Consider the following 19,943-nt stretch of genomic DNA (forward strand, 5'->3'; position numbering starts at 1 on the left):
AAGAGGCAACCTAACCATCTCCCCTTGATTTTCAATCTCACTGCCTTCATAATGTTGACGGTGATGGTTACTATCAGAAATGTAACTACTATATTTATATAACTACTTAGCAAATTTGCAGCTTTTGGTGAATAACTCATCTCCTGGCTCCTCAAAGTCTGTTCACTATTGACAATGCACAAGTTAGGAACTTGCCTGAATGTGTGGCTGCATCAACACAAGAAGTTCAACGTCATCCAGGTGAAAGCAGCCCAGTTGATCATCTACCATTTTAATATTCACTTCTTCTACCACAGTGGCATTTCTGCATACCACATACAAGATGCAATACAGCAACTCACCAAGGATCCTTCAATAGTTCCAAACCCATAGTCTCTATCTACCCCCTGAAGGACAAGGGCATGTTGGACATTGGAGTCCCTTAAAACCTGGATTTTACAAGTATTTACAGTGTAGCATGCAGCTTCATTCAAGAGCATTTACAGTAGTTGTTAATGTTTCAAAATTCTAGCATGTGCAAACAAAGAGAAGAATTTTATAAATCACTGAGGTCATGATGTCCAGTAAACAGGCATCAACAATTTGTCTGGCACCAAACACACCCTATTATCAGTATATTGTTTTCAAAATTTAGTAATCATTCTTAGACAGATGGTAAACTAACCCTCAGATGAAGGCAAGCAAAGGGACAACAATCACCTGACACTAAGAGTGGCTGTCTCATGGCCACTGTCCAAAATGGTTCAGACAATTGATTGACATAGCCAAAAAGTTACCTGTCCCTAGAAATATGATATAACAATAAGTGCTCAGAGGCAGACAGGAGTTCTTTATTGGCAATTCTCATCATGCATACATTGTAGGCATTGGCCAGTCCTCATCAGGCAAATGGAAGATGGAACAGAAGAAGGGAAGGATTCCCTAACACCTCAGCTAGAGAGCAGGATGCTGTCCCCACAACTTTAACAAGGTCAATACATTCCCTTCCAACAGCCTGTTGTACTTTGGTATCAGTGAATCATCCTCAACTGTCACGACTGTGCACTTTCTTAACCTAATTAACTATTGTGCCATGTCTAAACCACTGTTTCTCAGCCTATCAGAAAGTTACTGTAAAACATCAACATATTAGATAATTGTGATCATGAACCCCCCCAAAATCAACGCTCAGTAGATGCATGGCAACATAGCAACTGCAAGCTTCCTTCCAAGCCACACACCTTCCTGACTTGGAACCATGCTCCAATATAAATTAGATTTAAATCAAGTACAAAAAGCTGAAAAGAGATTTGTAAGTATTTAACAGTTAATAATTATCTTTCTTACAGGTCAAAGCATAGGACTACAATTCTCAATAAGTCTTCAGTGTTACAGCATATTCAGAAAACTGGACAGGTTTATGTGTACAACTCTGCATTCTGATTTGTCTCAGTAACTGCAATGATTGGGCAGAACTTAACCATCCTGAGTGCCTGTATGGTGTTGGTCGAGTGAAAACCTGACTACAGGACTCATGTAGCAAGAAGAAAGTAAGCTCATGGTGACTGGGAGTCTTCTGCAGCAGAGAAAGAGGCTCCATATTGATGAGGTACTGGGCCTGCTACAGCAGCAATAGCTCTGAAAATCCCTGGGAGCTATTCAGAGCAGTTGCAGCTCAAGAGAAGTCCTGGAAACCATTGTTGGTTCAAACCAGTTAGCAGTTATTTGCTTGATGCAACTGAGAAATACTGGAGAATGGAGAAACGCCTGGAATAATGTCAGGTTAGTCAAGATCACAGTCTGCGCAAGAGCCGGAACACTGCCACTGAGGGTTGCAGGCACACAGTATTGTGAATCCAGTAAAACATCATCTTAGTTGCAAGTAACTGAATTACCTGGACACAAGCAGACATTGGGACAACCTGTCACAGAGCAGCATTTATGAGGAAGTGTTGAAGCTGGAGATTCAAAAATAAAGAAGACAAAGTTTTAATGAGATCAGATGACTGATTAATGTCTGGGGACAGATCCATGGGATCTGCTTGATTGTACTTGCTATTTGATGTGCTGTATGTAGTGTTTGGTGACAGTTTGTCTGTTACTCATATTTACCTTATCATATTTCCAGATGTTAGAAAAGTAAAACAACTTGTCCTCTAATTGTGTAAAATTTAGTTGGTTTGTTCAAAAATATGGCATCTTGTAGTTTTACTCTCTTACCAGGGATCTGAAATTTCTTCTGAATTAGAAATGAAGAACAGCCATTGCACACACAAAGATATCTTTAACACAAATTTAGCAGTCTTACAGAATACAAAATAAAATGTATAGAAATAAGTCCTTCTTGAAGAAATCATTCAGAAAAAAAATTCCAAATAAAATTTTCCTCAGCTTTTGCTAAAACTGAATCATCAAATACTGAATCAGCAAAATTGGAAGTCAACGGAAATAATGGAAAACATTCCGCTGACTGGTGAACAACATTCAATTCAGTATGTTTTGACAAGAAACCAGATTACCTCTTTGAAACTCAATATATGTAGCCACATATTCAAGTACTTAAATGCAAGAACCATATGGGCACTTAAACAAAGGTCCTTTTACTTTTATTAGTGCAATATGTTGGCAGCAAAGAATGCATCTTAAAGAGTTTTAAAAACAAGGACTTAATCTATTGAGTAGAATTCAATACATTGGTTATGTGACTAAAATATACTGATTTAAAAGATATATTACTATACTGTTCAAGATACTACAGATTTATCTGACTTTGAAATGCTTTGAAGATTTAACTGAATTATTCAAACATCAAAATCATAATTTCCTACCAATAAACATTATTTCCATTTCATAATTGTTTTCTATACTTAAAACTACACTACTGTAAATATGTTCCCTGCTCTTTATCTCAAGCACCAACATTTTGTTGCAATGACCCTCAATCTCATGAGTACTAAACAACATATATGTATATTACACCTTTTAAGTGACAAAACATCTTAAGGAACTTCACAGATGCAGATTAAAACAAAGTATGGCCCAGAGATGACCATGAGCTTTGTCAAAAAGATAGTTAAAACCTATGTCATAAAGAAAGACAGCAAGATTAAGAGGCAGAGAGAGATTTTGGGAAGGAATTCTCTTCGGGAAGATACCTCTTCAGGACTTCCTCAGGGTAGTGCCTCAGCTCAACTACTTCATCAATGATCTTCTCTAAATCACAGTGTTATAAGTGGGGATGTTCGCTGATGATTGTACAATGTTCAGCACCATTCGCAACTCCTCATATACTTAAGCAATGCATGCCCAAAGCAAGTAAGACCTGTAAAATATCCAGGCTTCGGCTGACAAGAACAATGTTCATCCTAAGCATTAGTAAAAGAACTCATGAGGTGAAATGAGAGAAATTGCCCTTAACATTAAGGCAATATGTCACCATTAAGAAACTCCACCAAAACTGCTGGTGATGGGAATCAAAGGGAAAACACTCTGCTGGTCAGAATCCTACCTAGCACAAAAGAAGATGGTTGTGAGTTTTGCAAGGTCAATCATCTCATTCCCAGGGCATCAATGCAGAAGTTGCTCAGGGTGGTGCTCTAGACTAAGTGATTTTCACCTCTTTCATCAATTACCTTCTATCTAGAAAGCAAGAAGTGGGGACCCTCACTAATGAATGCACAGTGTTCAGTACCATTCACAACTACTGAGATATTGAAGCAATCTGTGTCTATATGAAGCAAGATCTGGGCAACATTCAGGCTTGGACTGTAAGGTGCCAGGTAACATGCAAACTACACATGTGCCTGGCAATGGCCAGCTGCTAAACAAAATCCATCCATTTCCTCTTAAGAATCAAGGACTTTCCCATAGCTGAAACTCCTAACATCAACAACCTGCCAGTTATCTTTGGCCAGAAACTGAGCCAGCCACATAAATTTGGGTGCACAAGAGAAGGTCTGAAACTGGGAATTCTGGTAACTCAATTCCTGATTTTCCCAACCCTACCTACCATCAACAAGGCACAGGTCAAGAGTGTGATGGAATATTTATCTGGATGAGTTGTAACTCTAAGAACAGCTTGATGCCCTTTAGAACAAAGTATGATTGGCATCCCACCAACCAATTCAAACATTCACATTTCTACACTGGTGCATAGTGGCGGCAGCTTTTAATATCTGTAAGATGCACTTCAACAATTTGCCTGAAATTCTTTGCTAGCGCAGTTGAAACCTTGTGGCCACTTTGAAGATAAGCATCAGATGAAAAGGGAACACCACCACTTGCAAATTCCCCTCCAAGCCACACATCACGTTGCCATGGAAATATATTGTTGTTCTTTCACAGAATCAAAATCCTGGAACTCTTCTCATGGCAGCACTGTGGGTACAACTGCATGACAGAGACTGCAGAAATTCAAGACGACAGCTCACCTCAGCACCCTTGCATCCTCAGAAAAAAGATATTGTTCAAGCTCTTGTCATGAATGACAAATAAAATGTGTGAACCTCTTTCGTGGATTACAAAACATTCAGCGTGACATGAATTAATATTCGTTTGACAGTTCACATGTTTATAATTAATTTTTTTAATCACTACTGGTCACTAATTTTATGGCAACCTGGCTGACGAGTATCAGTGAGTTGGTACTTCCATTATAGGATTCGGGGTTAAGATTCTGATTTGTACTACAGCTTAGCATTAAAGTTATGACATAAATGACTGGAATCAGGGCGTAAAGACCGTTATTGACAGCTCCTGAATCATTCGCCACACCTATGTGTTATGGGTTATCTTCTGTTCATTACTGCGATTGCAGGTTAAATTACCGTTGATAGTTACAACTATTGCAATGGTTTAAATAAAACGAATAGATTATTTTTATGAAGAAAACATTGCTATGAATGTGCACAAGCCCGTGAAAATCAGCCAGCGGGGAGCGTGGTGGGGGCTCGATCTACCTCATGGGCAGTGGCGCAGCAGGGACGCTCCAAGGTGGGCAGAGGGTCGCTGCCGAGCACGGCTCTTACCTCCAGGTAGTACAGGTCCAGGGAGGTGACCTGCGAGTCCAGGAAACTCTCGTATGTCTCGAACTCGTTGACGATGTTGTCAACGGACGCGCCTCCCTGCTCATCCTCCATGTTGTTAGCACTGTCTCCTCGGCAACCAGCACTTCCGGTGCGGGGTCACGGGGTCAGCGGTACAAAGTGGTGTTTGCTCTTTGATCCAGCTACAATAGTGAAACTCCCCCATATATCTTCTCTGGGGGATTGGCCATACTTTCAAAATAAAGGCAGATGGAAGTGACACGGGGAGAGAGTAGCAGGCGGCGGATTAGTATTGAATTATTTGAGGAAAAACGAGCGTACATCCGATGGACAGAATGGTCTCCTGACGTACCAAACAATCTGCTGCTGCAGGATTATTAATACCACGACACAGACGCGGACGTTAGACTCCGGAAAGTCCGTTGATGAAGGATTTTTTCTTTTCTACTGAGCACTTTGTAACCATGGCCCCCTTAACCCAACGGGTTTTTTTCTGTAAAAACCGTAAGAACTGCGAATGATGGAAATCAGAAAGAAAGACAGAAATTGCTGGAAAGGCTCGACAGCTCTGGCAGCATCTGTGGAGAGAAGTCCGCCTTAACGTATCAGGTCCAGTGACCCTTCCTCAGAACTGATGGTAGCCAGGAAAAAGTTAGTTCCTTCTGGACTCAATACCAAGTTCAACAATTTTAGGGTTTCAGGCACCTTCTCCCATGTCCTTACCACAACCCGCACACACCAGCCTTTGTTATCACATGGTATGCTGTTACACATAACCCTTTGTTAGCCACGAATTGTCCCCATTTAGTAGCTATTCATTCTCCCAGGCTGACTGTTATCCACTCCTTTGTCCAACTGTTCTGTCTCTGTTTGGGCTCTATCTCCACCTACCGTTTACTCCTTACTCCTTCCCCCCCATCCTATCTTCTACATAAAACTAACCTTTTCCCTAGCTACCATCAGTTCTGAGGAAGGGTCACTGGACCCAAAATATTAACTCTGATTTCTCTCCACAGATGCTGCCAGATTTGCTGTGCTTTTTCAGCAATTTCTGGTTTCGGTTTAGGGTTTGTGCAGGTAAAGGTGAATTCAACTCCATCCCTGTTAATACCCATAGAATTTTATTTTTCCTTTATTCCTTAACAGGATGAGGATGTTGCTGGCTAGGCAGCATTTATTGTCTGCCCTTAATTGACCAGAGGGCAGTTCAGAGTCAACCACATTGCTGTGGGTCTGGAGTCACATGTAGGTCAGACCAGGTAAGGATGGCAGTTTCCTTCCCTAAAGGACATTAGTGAACCGGGGGGGTTTCTCCCAACAATTGACAATGGATTCATAGTCATCGGATATTTTATTGAATTCAAAATCCATCATCTGCTTTGGTGGGATTCGAGCCCCGATCCCCAGAATGTTATCTGGGTATCTGGATTAACAGTCCAGTGATAGAAGAGGCAATGGTCCAGTGGTACTATGTGTAGGTTAAACACAATTAAAAACAGTTAATACCATATGCCCATCAGCACACCCTGAAGGCTGCTAGGGTAAGCCTGAGGAATAAAATATACAAATAAAATACAATGTTTTACCCTGAAATACAGCACCCGGCATGAAAAATATGGGCTGAGAGAATGACGGGGGCACATTTCAAACTTTCGGAGAATTTTAAGGCAGGGATAGTGGAGGAGCAGAAGCTAACTTGGCAAACAATACAAAGTCTGTGTGCATACCCCACATCACTGCTTTCGATTTAGATTTAGTTTAGATTTCAAATCAACTATAATGCAATTAAGTGGCGGAGACAGAAATTTAAACACAAAAAGAAAATAAATATAAGCTTGGAAAAGTTTTAAAAAGGCACAAACCCGTTTTATAAATTGTTTAATCACTGCATTAAAATATTACATAATAAACACATTAACCTATCAGATAATATTAATCCTTATCGTAACTGCCAACATTCTGCAAATATGTTGACAAAATAAGGACTGAGAGACATAGTCACTGTAACAGTTGAACAGTGAATCCATCAAGGGGAGGCCTTAGAGAACTTTGACCACTTCTAATATCTTGGATGTGTCCTGTCAGCCAAAGCAGCTATTGACAAAGAGATCCAGCATCGACTCCAGTGTACTAGCACGGAACTCGGCCACCTGAGGAAAAGGATGTTCGAGGACCACAGCATGGTTTACACAACTGTGATGGTTCCTGCCCTCCTATATCACTCTGATACATGGACTGTCTACAAAAGACATCTCAAGGCATTGGAGCAGTACCACCAACGCTGCCTGTGCAAGATTAGTGAATCCGCTGGGAAGAAAGACATACCAATACCAGTGCACTCACCCAGGCCAACATCCCTACCATTGAGACATTGACTACCCTTGATCGGCAACGATGGGCTGGGCACATCATCTGCATGACCGACATAAGATTCCTCAAGTAGGTGCTATACTCCCAGCTTCACAACAGCAGGCAAGCCCCAGGTGGAGAGAGGAAACACTTCAGTGATACCCTCAAGGCCTCACTGGTGAAGTGCGGCATTCCCACAGACACCTGGGAATCACTAGCCCAAGACCATCCAAAGTGGAAGAGGAGCATCTGGGAAGGCATTGAGCACTTCAAGACTTGCCATTGGGAAAAAGCAGAAGCCAGATTAAAATAGCAAAAGAAGTGCAATGCCCACACACCCCTTCCCACAGCCAGGTGTAACAAAGCCTGCTGTAGCCACATCAGTCTGTATAGCCACCTACAGACTCACCCTGAGAATTGAAGAAAGTCATCCTCATCTGTGAGGGACTGCTAATGAATGAAACAGTTGAACACTAACACCAACCACCAGTGTCCGTGGTGAATTACAGACTTATTATAGTGCAGCATGAGGCCATTCAGCCATTATGTCTGCACCAGCTCCCTAAACACTTTGATTAGTGTCAGTCTCCTGCCTTTTCCCATAGCCCATGCACATGATTTCTGTTAAAATGGTGATCTGATAGCCTCTTGAAGGACCTTGTGACACAGCAGTAGTGACCCTATCTTTGGCCATGAGGCCTGGGTTCAAGGATCCCCTGCTGCAGAAGAGCAAAATATCTCTGAACAAGTTGATGTAGAAAATATCCACTTGTCGCAGAAGTTTGTAAAAACATTCCTTAAAAAGTTGATTAAAAATATCACAATCATCATCAGTTCCACAGGATTTTCTTGGTAACCACTTTTCATCAGCCATTTCTGAAAAGAAGGGGGCTTTTGTGGCACAGCGGGTTAAAGTCCCAATGCTCCAGAAGAGTATAATAACATCTCTGAACAGGTTGTTTAGAAAATATCAATAACCTCATGAATGTTTCAATTGAACTTGCCTCCAGTACATGCCAGAGCTTAACTTTTATTTTCACATTGCATTTTGGTAAGGACCCAAAGATTAGTATTTAAAATTAAAACACATGGAATTGGAAAAATGTGCTGACATGGATAGATAGCTGGTTGGAAAACAGGAAACAAAGAGTTGGAATAAACAGGTCTTTTTCTGAGTGACAGGCAGTGAATTATGGGGTACCACAGGGATCAGTGTTTGGACTCCAGCTATTCACAATGCATTAATGATTTAGACAATGAAACTAAATGTAATGTCTCCAGGTTTGCAGATGACACCGAGCTGGACGAACTGTGAGGGAAGTGGAGATGTTTCAAAGTGATTTGAACAAGTTGAGTGAGTGGGCAAAGGCATAGCAGATAAAGTATGGCGTCAATAAATGTGAGGCTATCCACTTTGGTAGTAAACACGGGAAGGGAGTTTATTGTTTGAACAGCGATAAATTCGGAAGGGGAGAGATGCAACAAAACCTGGACATCCTTGCACACCAGTCACTGAAAGTAGTATCATTCTGAACTTGGTTAGTTAGCTACCTATCATTCATCCTTCTTGTATAGTCTTTCTTATTTAATGAAATATAACATTGTTGGGAATTGTGAGTATCTCCTTAAATGTCTGTAACTACTTGTCTGTCATTTCCCTTTTAACCAGTCAACCCCATCCATTTAGTCAACCCTGTCTTAATACTTCTGTCATTGCCTTGATCTAAGCTCAAAGCACTACTTATGGATACATATTTCACAAACTAATTGTGAAAACCTATTGTAGTTTGATCACTCTTGCCAGATGATGCTTTGCTATGAGGTTTTTCATAAATTCTATCTCATTACACATTACCTGATTCAAAATAGTCTGCCCCCTGGTAGACTTCAGAACAGATTCTTCAAAGAAACTGTGTCAAATATGCTGCATGACACTTTCTCAAGGCAATGTTTGCCAATTTGATTCGTCCAACTGGTATGAAGATTAAAAACACCCAAATAATTGCAGTACCTTTCTTGCAGCCCCAATATTTCTTGATGTATGCTCTGTTCTGCTGTGTAACTACTGCCTAGAGACCTACAATCTCCACCAGTGATTTCTTCCCTTTGCTACTTCTTACTACCACCCAAGCTTTTTTTCAATCTTGATCTTTTGAATCAAAATTAGTTTTTCAATATTTTACTGATCTCATCCTTCAGTAACAAAGCTGCCTCACATTTCTTTCCTTCCCTTCTCTTCCAAAATGTAAAATGCCTCTCAATATTCAAGTCCCAGCCTTGGTCACCGAGTAAGCATGTCTCCATAATAGCTATTATACTCATTTATTTCAATTTTCACCATCACTTGTAAGATCTAGTTATGAATGGCATATAAATCTGGCATTTTACCATTTTTGCTTACTGCGACTGTGCTAGTGCACTTTTATGCTTGTATACTCTGTCCCTTGTTTTTGCACTCTGGTTATCATTCACAGAGATACTATATTAACAGAGATCTGGGAGCATGTTGTAATTCTCACTGGTTTCGAAAGATGAATTTTGGGAAAACAGAACGGGTGGTAAATTAAGAGAGTTATAGTGATACTCTGAATAGAAAGTTTAATATATAACAAGCTATGGTAGTTGACACAGTCAGTTAGAAATAATCCATGTCAAACAACCTGAAATCATCTAGCTAGATGCTGCAAAATTATGTCTAAATATCAATTTGAATTCAAAATGAATGTTGTGATTGGGAAGTTAAATGCAAATAAGACAATTTCTTCATCAAAGTTTTAAAGAATATATTTTGAAGTGGCAGAAAATCAGGGTTAGGAATCTACAAATGGAAACTCAAAGATGAATGTTATCTTGTGACAATGAATAGAAAACATTGATTAGTTACAAAAGGAGGGAGGCAGTCAGTTTGCATGTACAAATGTAAACAAATAGTTTTATAAATGGATATAGATTTTTCGTGCAGTTCATTCTATTTTAATTGTTGCCAATGATCTGCAGCACTTTGATTTTCTTCTGAAAAAAGATGCAAGACAGCATTTGCCTTGCATCTCATCTATTGCTTACAGTTGTAATTGAACTTTAAGCAAATGGATCCAGACGTTTGACATCCCTATTTGATCTATGTGACAGTGTTAAAACATTGCTTCTTTCTTTCCATTGACCAATAAATAAAGTGTTCATTGGAAAAGAAAATAATCTATCACAAACAGAACGATAAAGCAAAATGCCTTTAATATAATTTGTAAGTATTGATTTATCTCAAGGTTTGCAGCTTGTCTTATCTTTAGAATGCAGGATCAGCGCAAGAGAGATGAACATTTGACTCTAATTTGTTATTTACAGATAATTCAACAACATTTGCTCTTTATTTAATTATGTTAATAAATCTATTACATAATTTAAAGTAAACAAGCAAGAATAAAATTATCCAAATTAAAACCCAAGAGGAAAGGAAATGTCCTGTTACCATAGTTTAAATATTATCTCCTTCTGCCAGATTTAATGTGTATATTAAAAATGAAAGAACCGACTTTAACCTGCCTAATTGTTCAAGAGGCCACACTTACATTGCCCTTCTTATTCCTGCTTACTGCAGTTTTACAGCTGAAATTTTAAATAGTGTAGAAATACCTACTAGGGGCAGCTGGGAGAACTTCATCAATTGTTAAATGGTGGGGTATTTTGTCACATTAGGACTCCAACACAATCTTGTTTGCAGCAATCATACAGAGTGAATCTCAGGCAAACAGTAGTTGAATAAAAGTAGGCTAAAGAACATTATTATCTTACATTATTTCTTGGTTTCCTATATGCCAGGAGAGGTCCTTGCCATGGGATTTGGTCCCCACTACCTGACTTATCAACTGCAGACACCCCACTCCTTCCCAGCACTATGGACATTCTCTTGTTTTGTAGAATGTTCTCTTGTATTCCTGGCAACAGCAACTTACTACCCAAAATGCTACTTTTCTCTGCCTGCCTACCCATTTGAAGTAGAATTTTGAGATACAATATGGAAATGAAATTCATCATTAAAATCTCTCAAGCTACATGGTGTGAAGTCTAACAGTTTTCTACCTGTCTTGGTTCCTGCCCTGACAGCTCCCAGTTGGATTTAATATCCAAGCTATATCCTGTTGCTTATTTCAGAACTGTAAGAGAGCCAACTACTGGAAGAAATAGCAAACAAGAATTAGTACAGCAACCTTAACTTTGGAGTCTTGGGTGAATCAGAGTTCCCTGAAGATGATGCAGAAATGAAAAGTAATATTAATTAGAATTTGAATTTCTTCCATTTCAATGACACAATGAAGTAGCTGCAGATGATGAAGAAGACTGAGGAAATAAGAGTAGTAATTTTGATAACAATGCCAGAGAAAGTGTGCTACAAACAGTATTGCAGCAGAGATCTCACTGAGATGCAGAGAAGCTAGACTGGAGAATTTTTAAAGGTATTAAGACACAATTCGCACCATGTGCTGATGGTATGGGATATGGATGAAATATGTTCAATATCAGAGCTCAGGGAAGAGGGAGCATATTAATCAGTACTTGATGGTACTAACATAGCTAGTCGAATCATGAGAGTTTGGGCAATTGAAAGATGATCTCACTAGAGATAAGATTGTTTTAGGTATAAGAGATCCCACCATGTCATGTGGCTCAGGATGGTGAAAATGAAAACCTCCAGAGGTAAGGTTAAAGCTACTTGATGGAACAATATTCGTTGGTGATCTTTGAGCTGGATGATGCTGTTTTTAACTGACCTCTCACCATAATGGTTAGTTTCTGTTTGGCAGTAAGAAGGAAAATAGAATTCCAGAAGGTCTCGGGGAACACAAGACTATTTGTATGCCAAAACGTGGCAATAGCATGCAAAAGACAGGGTTGTGTAATCCTACTACTAACGGATCAGATCTGAGCTCTGCAATCTTGTCATTTCCAGCTGTGAATGGTGGTGGAAAATTAAACATCTAACTTGGGGCGAAGGTTCCACCAATATCCCCATCTCAACAATGGTGGAGCCGAGTGCACAAGGCAAGCTAAAGCACTTACATCCATCTTTATCCAAAAGTTCCTATGGAAGATCTACCTAGGCTCTCTCATGAGATCCCTAGCATTACAGATGTCAATCATTAACCAATTCAATTAATTCCACGTGATATCAAGGAACATCTGAAAACACTGGATACTGCAAAGGTTATGACTCCTGACAACTTTCTGGCAATGCTACTGAAAAGCTGAGTTCTAGTATTAGCCATCCCTCTGGTCAAATTGTTGCAGGACAGCTACAACACTGGCCTCTACCCAAATATTTGGAAATTTCTCAGCAATAGAAAGTAGGACAAATCCAACCTATCCAATTACCAACCTATCAGTCAACTTTCAATCATCAGAAAAGTGATGGAAGGGATCACTACTGTGCTTTTAAGCAGCATTTTCAAAAGAATAAATTGCTTGCTGACTAACAGTTTGGTTTTTGTCAGGGCCATTTGGCTCCTGACCTCTTACAGCCTTCGTCCAAAAATGGACTAAAGAGGTGAATACCAGAGTTGTTGTGAGAGTAACTGACCATAACATCAAGGCAATATATGACCAAGTGTAACATCAAGGAGCCTCAGCAAAATTGGAGTTAATGTGAATCAAGGGAAAACTCTCCTGTAGTTGGAGTCATATCTAGCATAGAAGATGGTTGTGGTTGTTGGAAATCAATCATCTCAGCCACAGGATCACTGCAGGAGTTTCTCAGGATAGTGTTCTAGATGCAACCATCGTTAGCTGTTTCATAATTAGTCTTCCCTTATCATAAGATCAGATTTGGATGGTCGCTGATAATTGTACAGCATTCAATACAAATTGACAATCCTCAGATACTGAAACACTTTGTATCTGTATGCAGCAAACCTGAACAACATCTAGGCTTGGGTTGATAAGTGGATAGTAATGTTCATACTTTGCAAGTGCCAGACAATGACTATCTCAAACATCATGCAACCATTGCCCTTGATGTTCAATAGCCTTTCCATCACTGAATCTCCATTCTCAATGACCTGAAAGTTACTATTGACCAGAAGCTGACTTTATCTGACCATATAAATATTGTGGCAACAAGAACAAGTCAAAGGCAAAGAATCTTGCAGCAGGTAATTCACCTCCTGACTCCCCAGTACCTATCCACAAGGCAAAAGTTAAAAAGGTGATGGAATACTCTCCACTTTCCTGACTGGTTGCTTCTCCAAGACATTGAATAGGTTTAACATCATCCAGGTCAAAAAAACCCACTTGATAAGCTGACAACTTACCACCTTCAAAATTCACACCATTCATAGTCCCAGCAACAATGTGTACCAAATAGCAGATACACAGCAGCAACTTACCAAGACTTCTTCAAAAGCCCCTTCTAAACTCATGATCTTTAACACCTAAAAGGTGAAGGAGAACAGATGCATGGGAACACCATCACCTGTAAGTTTCCCTCCAAGTCTTTCACCATCCTAACATGGAACGATATCACTGATAGTTTGCTGTCAATGAGTCAAGATGCTGGAACTCCATTCCTAACAGCACTGAAAACTGAGGACTGCAGCAGTTTAAGAAGGAGTTCAGCCCTACCATCTTTATCTGGGACAATTAGGGATGAGCAACAAATGCTGACCTAGGCAGTGATGTCTACAACCTTTGAATGAATAAAAATAAGAAGTTTGAATGACTTTGGCATGTAAAACAACTGAGAGTCTGTTTCAGAGGACTGGATTGTGAAGTATATATTGCTGATTAGTTGAGTGATAAAGGAACACTGGAAATTCACAACATCAGGACTGACCTGACCCGAATGTCGTAGAGTTTATAGCCTTTTGGTGTTAACCCTTTCCAGCCATCAGATGAAATGCTTCTGCCATTGACCAGCTGATTAGATTGAATGCATTTTGAAAGGCCAAGTACAGTGGAAATTATACAGTGAATGGCAGAACCCTCAGGAGTGTTGATACATAGATATGGGTGTGCAAGTTCACAGATTACTGACAGTGGTAGCACAGGTAGATAAGGTGGTAAAAAAGACCTGTGGCATGCTTGCCTTCATTGGAAAGAACATTGAGTATAAGGATAGGCAAGTTATTCTGCAGCTTTGTAGAACTTTAGTTAGGCCACACTTAGAATATTGCGTATAGTTCTGGTCACCACACTACCAGAAGGATGTGGATGTTTTGGCGAGGGTACAATAAGGGTTTACCAGGATGTCGCCTGGGATGGGGTATTTTAGCTATGAAGAAAGTTTGGATAGACTGAGTTTGTTTTCACTGGAACGCAGGAGGTTGAGGGGTGACCTGACAGAAGTTTATAAAATTGTGAATGGCATGGATAGAGTGGAAAATATGAGGATTTTTCCCAGGGTGGAGGGATCAATTACTAGGGGACAGAGGTTCAAGGTGCAGGATAGGGAAGTTTAAAAGAAATGTGTGAGGCACATTTTTCACACAAGGGGTGGTGAGTGCCTGGAACACGGTGCCATCGGAGGTGGTGGAAGTGGACACAATAGCAGCATTCAAGAAGCATCCAGACGAATACATGAATAAGAAGGGAATAGAGGGATACGGATCCTGTAAGTGAAGACAGTTTTAGTATGAAAGGGCAAAATGTGTTAGTGTGGGCTTAGAGGCTGAAGAGCCTATTCCTGTACTGTATTGTTCTTTGTTCTAAACATACTATCCCTAATACTATTTGGCCCCTCAAGGTTACAGTGCTTCCCAAGTCTCTTGTAAATTTATGCTGTCACTCTCTCTGTGGCTCTATCTCTGGGTCTGCGAAGCTGCTTTCTTCCTATATCCCTATGGATGGTCAACTGGTCTCTGCCTCTTGTCATGCTGGTCTCGTCGGAAGGCCTGAGACAATTCAAGAGAGCCCAAGAGCGGTTTCAAGAGAGAGGTCTGTAGGTGCACCCTGTTTTTATACCTATTACATGGTTTTCTGGAACTTTCTATAATTCTGGTCAATATACTTAATAGTAAAACAAGAGTCATTCATTTAGATGGCATGCTACTGTTAGTTTCTTGTGTAGCAGGACCTGATGCCTTTCTGTCTGGGCTCTCCTTTGTTTAGTGGATAGGTTGTTAGGATATGTCTGTCCAGAATAGATGTTGCCTTTTACAATTGGCTAATGCCATTAGCACTTGGCTGCTGTGTTTTCACTGTGTCTGGTGTGTGGGTTTTGTGATTTCAGAGTTTTACTTGGCCCTTGTGCTCAGCATTCCTTGCTGTTTGGCCAAGTTAGCCATCTATATGTGTTTTAGCAACCAGCTTTTGCCCATTCTTGAACCAGGGTTGTAATGAGGTCAAAGGCTGAGTGGTCTTGCTAGAACCTAACTTAGGCGTCACTGAGCAAGTTGTTACTGAGCAGGTGCTGCTTGATAGCATTGTTGATGATGCCTTCCATCACTTTACTGATGATCAAGAGTAAACTGATAGGGACTCTATTTGTCTGGGTTGGATTTGTCCTGCTTTTTTTTGTACAGTACATACCTGGGTAATTTTCCACAATGTCGGGGAGATGCTGGACGAGCTGAGCTAGAGGAGTGGCAAGTTCTGAAGCATTATTAGTATTCAGTATTATTGCTAGAATGACGTGGATGAGTTGGACCAAATGATCTGTTTCCGTCCTTTATGACTCTATGACTTGATAACTATGACTTGAGGAAGAAAGGACCAGTTGTACTAGTGATTGAGTACAACTGACCAGCATTGAAAAAAATTCAGAATAAAAAAAAATCACTTTCATGGTGAGAACTTAGTAACTGAGGACTAAATTAAGGAGACATGTGGAAAGAGAAGAAGAAGATAGCAAGAAATGAAACATCTCAAAATGTAGCATTTAATTAAATTGTTATCTGAAAGGGAAGGGTTTACGGGATTGCAGGGAGAAGATGAGAGAGTGGTACTAAGTGAATTTGGAGAGCTGGTATGACAAGATGGGCTGAATAATCTTCTTGTATGCTGTAAGAATTCTGTAACTCTGTTATTTTAAGTTTTGATTGCTTGAATTGATGAGGAGAAATGAAGTTAATCAGAGAAGATATATAATTATGTTTTGGTGAAGATTTTTTGCTTAGCTCCAAAATTTATTAAGGAAGAACAGAGAACATATTGCTTCCCTCAAGAAAAGTGCCACAAATTTGAATTGGTCCAATGAAAGTGTTCATACAAGATGCTTTGATAGGGAACACTTTGAAGCTGTATTCATCTTTTTCAGCAGAACATTCATGTGACAGGAGGAATTGAAGATTACTGTACTCAACTTCTATGAAATGCCTAATGAACAGAAATTTAGAAATTTGAGAAAGGGAATGGACCAGATATATGTGGTATTTTCCAGGCAAAAAGAAATGGTGTTTAGTAGATGGTATTGGTCAATGAAGTTGGAACAGATCTATGATAACTTTGGCAGGAAGAGGTTGGTAGATGAATTTAAAAATAGTGTCCCGTTGGGGTTAAGGTTTCATCTGTTAAACTACAAAGTTCATAAAATAGGGATGCCTTTGTATTGCCATATGATGAGTCAACTCCTCGGCTGAGTAGTAAGAGGGCCCTTCCAGAGAAACTAGAATGAACTGAAAGTCAATGATAAGAAGAAGTCAGGCCTTAGTGAGAAAGAGGGAAGACGTAAAGACATGGGCTTTTGACTGAAAACAAAAATTGCTGGAAATCACAATGGGTCAGGCAGCATCCATAGAGAGACAGAAAGCTAACGTTTCAAGTCTAGATGATTCTCCATCAGAGACATTTTCTTGTTGGGTTAATAAAATTTAGAGGACAAGTCTAATTCAAAGCAACTGATGTACTACTCTTGTCACAAGCAAGGGAACGTGAAACCTGAATGCCGAAAATTGAATATCAAGACCATCACCTTGTCTGGACAACGGGTGTTCTTTCAAGCAATAATGTTCTGATCATTAAAGTTCATGATAAGCAGGGAATCTCCCCCATGTTCACAGAGAGGATGAATCAGTTGATTGAAAGCATATTTTATTTGCTCCCGGGTAATGTTGCTACATTCATCTGGTGAGGCAGAAAATCGTTTTTTATCCTCAGAGTTAATGGATCAGCACAGTCACTAATGTTAGCAGGTAATAGAAAACTCTTCTGAAAACTTTCACTGAATAAGAAGGTATTGATCCAGAATATTGAGGGAAATTATTTATGTATTCTTTTGTTCAAGATTTATTTAAAATGTGGCTTAGTTAATGGCCCTGTTTCTATGGGTATTGATCCTAATATACTTGTTGAAAGTGTTGATTCTTGATAAAAAGTGATTTGGCTGAGGTTTAGATGTCACTGCCTCCAAATGATTTTGGGAAAGCCAGTTGAGGCTTTTGAAACTGAACTTTTATGAGACAAGCCAAGTGACTTAAAAGAATCTGAGACTGTCTGTAAAAGCCCAGTGCAGTACTTGATGTTTTGACTAATCATGCACCCAAAGGATCAGAAATTGAGCTGGCAATTTTTTAAAGAACAATAGGGGATATACAGCTGAAAGTGAAAAATCAATGTCAATTGGACATAAGCAAAAGTCATCCGAATTAATGCATTGGTAAGATGAGGTAAAGCAGATAGCAACAGTAGTCAAAGCTAAAGATGAAACAGAGAGAATACATGTTTTGAACAAGAATAGTAAAACTGAGTTCAATGCTGACACTAGACAACTGCAAGTGAGGATACATGTTCTTGGATATAAATTAAGATATCAAGAAAACAGGAAATCACTCTTGCTGGAACAGAAGAAATTAAACCTTGAATGCAGAGCAGGGATGAAAAGCAAATAGAAATTAAGAAATAGATAAAATAACAAGTCTTATGCTTTCTGGCTCAATACCAGCATGTCCCAAATGAAATTCTTAGAACAGCTGGCAAGGATTTTGCTCAACAGAAAAATAAACTGTTTTCACAGTAGGAAGCCATGGTTCAGAGTCTGTTTTAAAAAAGTGAAAAGCCTGTGTTGTTCTGATTCATGAAAGTAAACCATGAAAAGGTTACATTTGTTGGTAATTTCTTCATTTAATAAATATCGTCATTTTGGCTTATGATTACCCAAGAGGATTTGTATAGCTACCAACAAGATAGGTACATCCTGAAAAGATCTAAAAGAGAGATTCTGCAGAGGGAATATGAACACCTAGGAACCTAATGAAAAGGCAAAACTACACAGGTAATAATCTCTAGATTACCACCTGAGAGATATAAGGTAAATAAAGTCAGAGAGTTGAATGTACAGCTCAAAGATTCATGTGGAAGAAATGGATTTTTATCCATGGGACCCTGACAATAGTACTGGGAATAGAGGGAGGTTCACCCTTGGGATGGTCTTCACCTGATCTAATTAGGAACCAAAGTATTGGTAGATTGCCTAACTGGAATCTAGAGAGGTTTATTATCTAAATAGTGGTGCATGGGGGAGGATTCACATGAAAGGAGATTTGGAATGTTGAAGAGGAATGACGAGGCACTGTGTAGGATAGCAATAGGAGTAATGATAACTACAGTGTTACAGGATGGGACAGACGTACAAACATATGACTGCATCAGCAAATTAGGTCAGTGTAGGGAAAATTGATGAAAAGACAAAATTAAAGACTCTTCAGTTGAATGCATTAAGCACTTGTACCAAACTGGATGAATTGAGAGCTCAAATAGATATAAATGCATATGATCTCATTGATATTAAAGAGACATGGTTGCAGAATGGGTTCTTGTAAGGGAAGTATTGCAAGAGTCATGGGAGATTTGAACTTCACATAGTTTGGGCAAGTTAAATTGGTGATGATTTTAGAAAGTGTATTCAAGTGTTTCTAAGAACATTATGTTGTTCAACCAACCAAACAGATTTTTCTAGAGCTAGTAATGTGTTGTGAGGCCAGATTAATTAATGAATTCATGATAAATGATCCTACAGGTTGTCATCATAATATGATAGAATTTTTCGTTCAGATTTAGAATGATAAATATAATTTTAAAACTACTGTCTTAAAATTAAATTGAAGTGATTACAAGGGTAAGAAGACAGAGTTAGCTAAAGTGGGATGGGAAAATAAGTTTAGACAAAGAGAAAAGAGGCTATAAAGAGATATTTCGCACCTCTCAATAAAGATCTTTTCCACTGAGAAAGAAGGACTTTAAAAAGAATGCAACATTCATTAATAATGATATAAAATTACAATTAAAAATGTACAATGTTGCAAAGATTAGTAGTACCCTGGGAGATTGGAAAGATTTTCAGAAACCAGTGAATTTTGACTAAAATAGCTAATAAACAAACAGAAATTGAAGTATGAGAATAAACTGGCAAGATGAGTAAAATTCAAGCAGTGAAATAAAACTTCTAAAAGTGTATAAAACAGAGAAGACAAGCTAAAGTGAGTCTTGATCCTTCAGAGGATGTAACTAAAAAGTTAACAATGATAAACAAGAAAATGGCAGAGACATTTAACTAGTATTTTTTATATGTCTTTGCAGGAAAAGACAAAAATGCACCACAAGAATTATAATAATTCAAAAGGCAAAAAGGAAGGAGGAACTTAAAAT

The 19,943-nt window shown here is 39.2% G+C and overlaps 1 protein-coding gene across 2 annotated transcripts in view; it reads right to left on the reverse strand.

The window, feature by feature from the left end:
• The window catches only part of cfap299 (cilia and flagella associated protein 299), a 508,258-nt gene extending 502,896 nt beyond the window's left edge, over positions 1-5,362 (reverse strand). The window contains exon 1 of one of the 2 annotated variants that reach the window (XM_048601923.1): positions 5,007-5,353. In XM_048601923.1, the coding sequence (XP_048457880.1) occupies positions 5,007-5,117 (111 nt within the window). In that variant the 5' untranslated portion in view covers positions 5,118-5,353. Of the gene's footprint in view, positions 1-5,006 lie in introns of both variants that reach the window. The other variant, XM_048601928.1, reaches the window with a different exon arrangement.
• Positions 5,363-19,943: the final 14,581 nt, after the last annotated feature.

Source organism: Rhincodon typus, chromosome 1 (genome assembly GCF_021869965.1).
Source record: "Rhincodon typus isolate 14 chromosome 1, sRhiTyp1.1, whole genome shotgun sequence".
NCBI lineage: Eukaryota > Metazoa > Chordata > Chondrichthyes > Orectolobiformes > Rhincodontidae > Rhincodon > Rhincodon typus.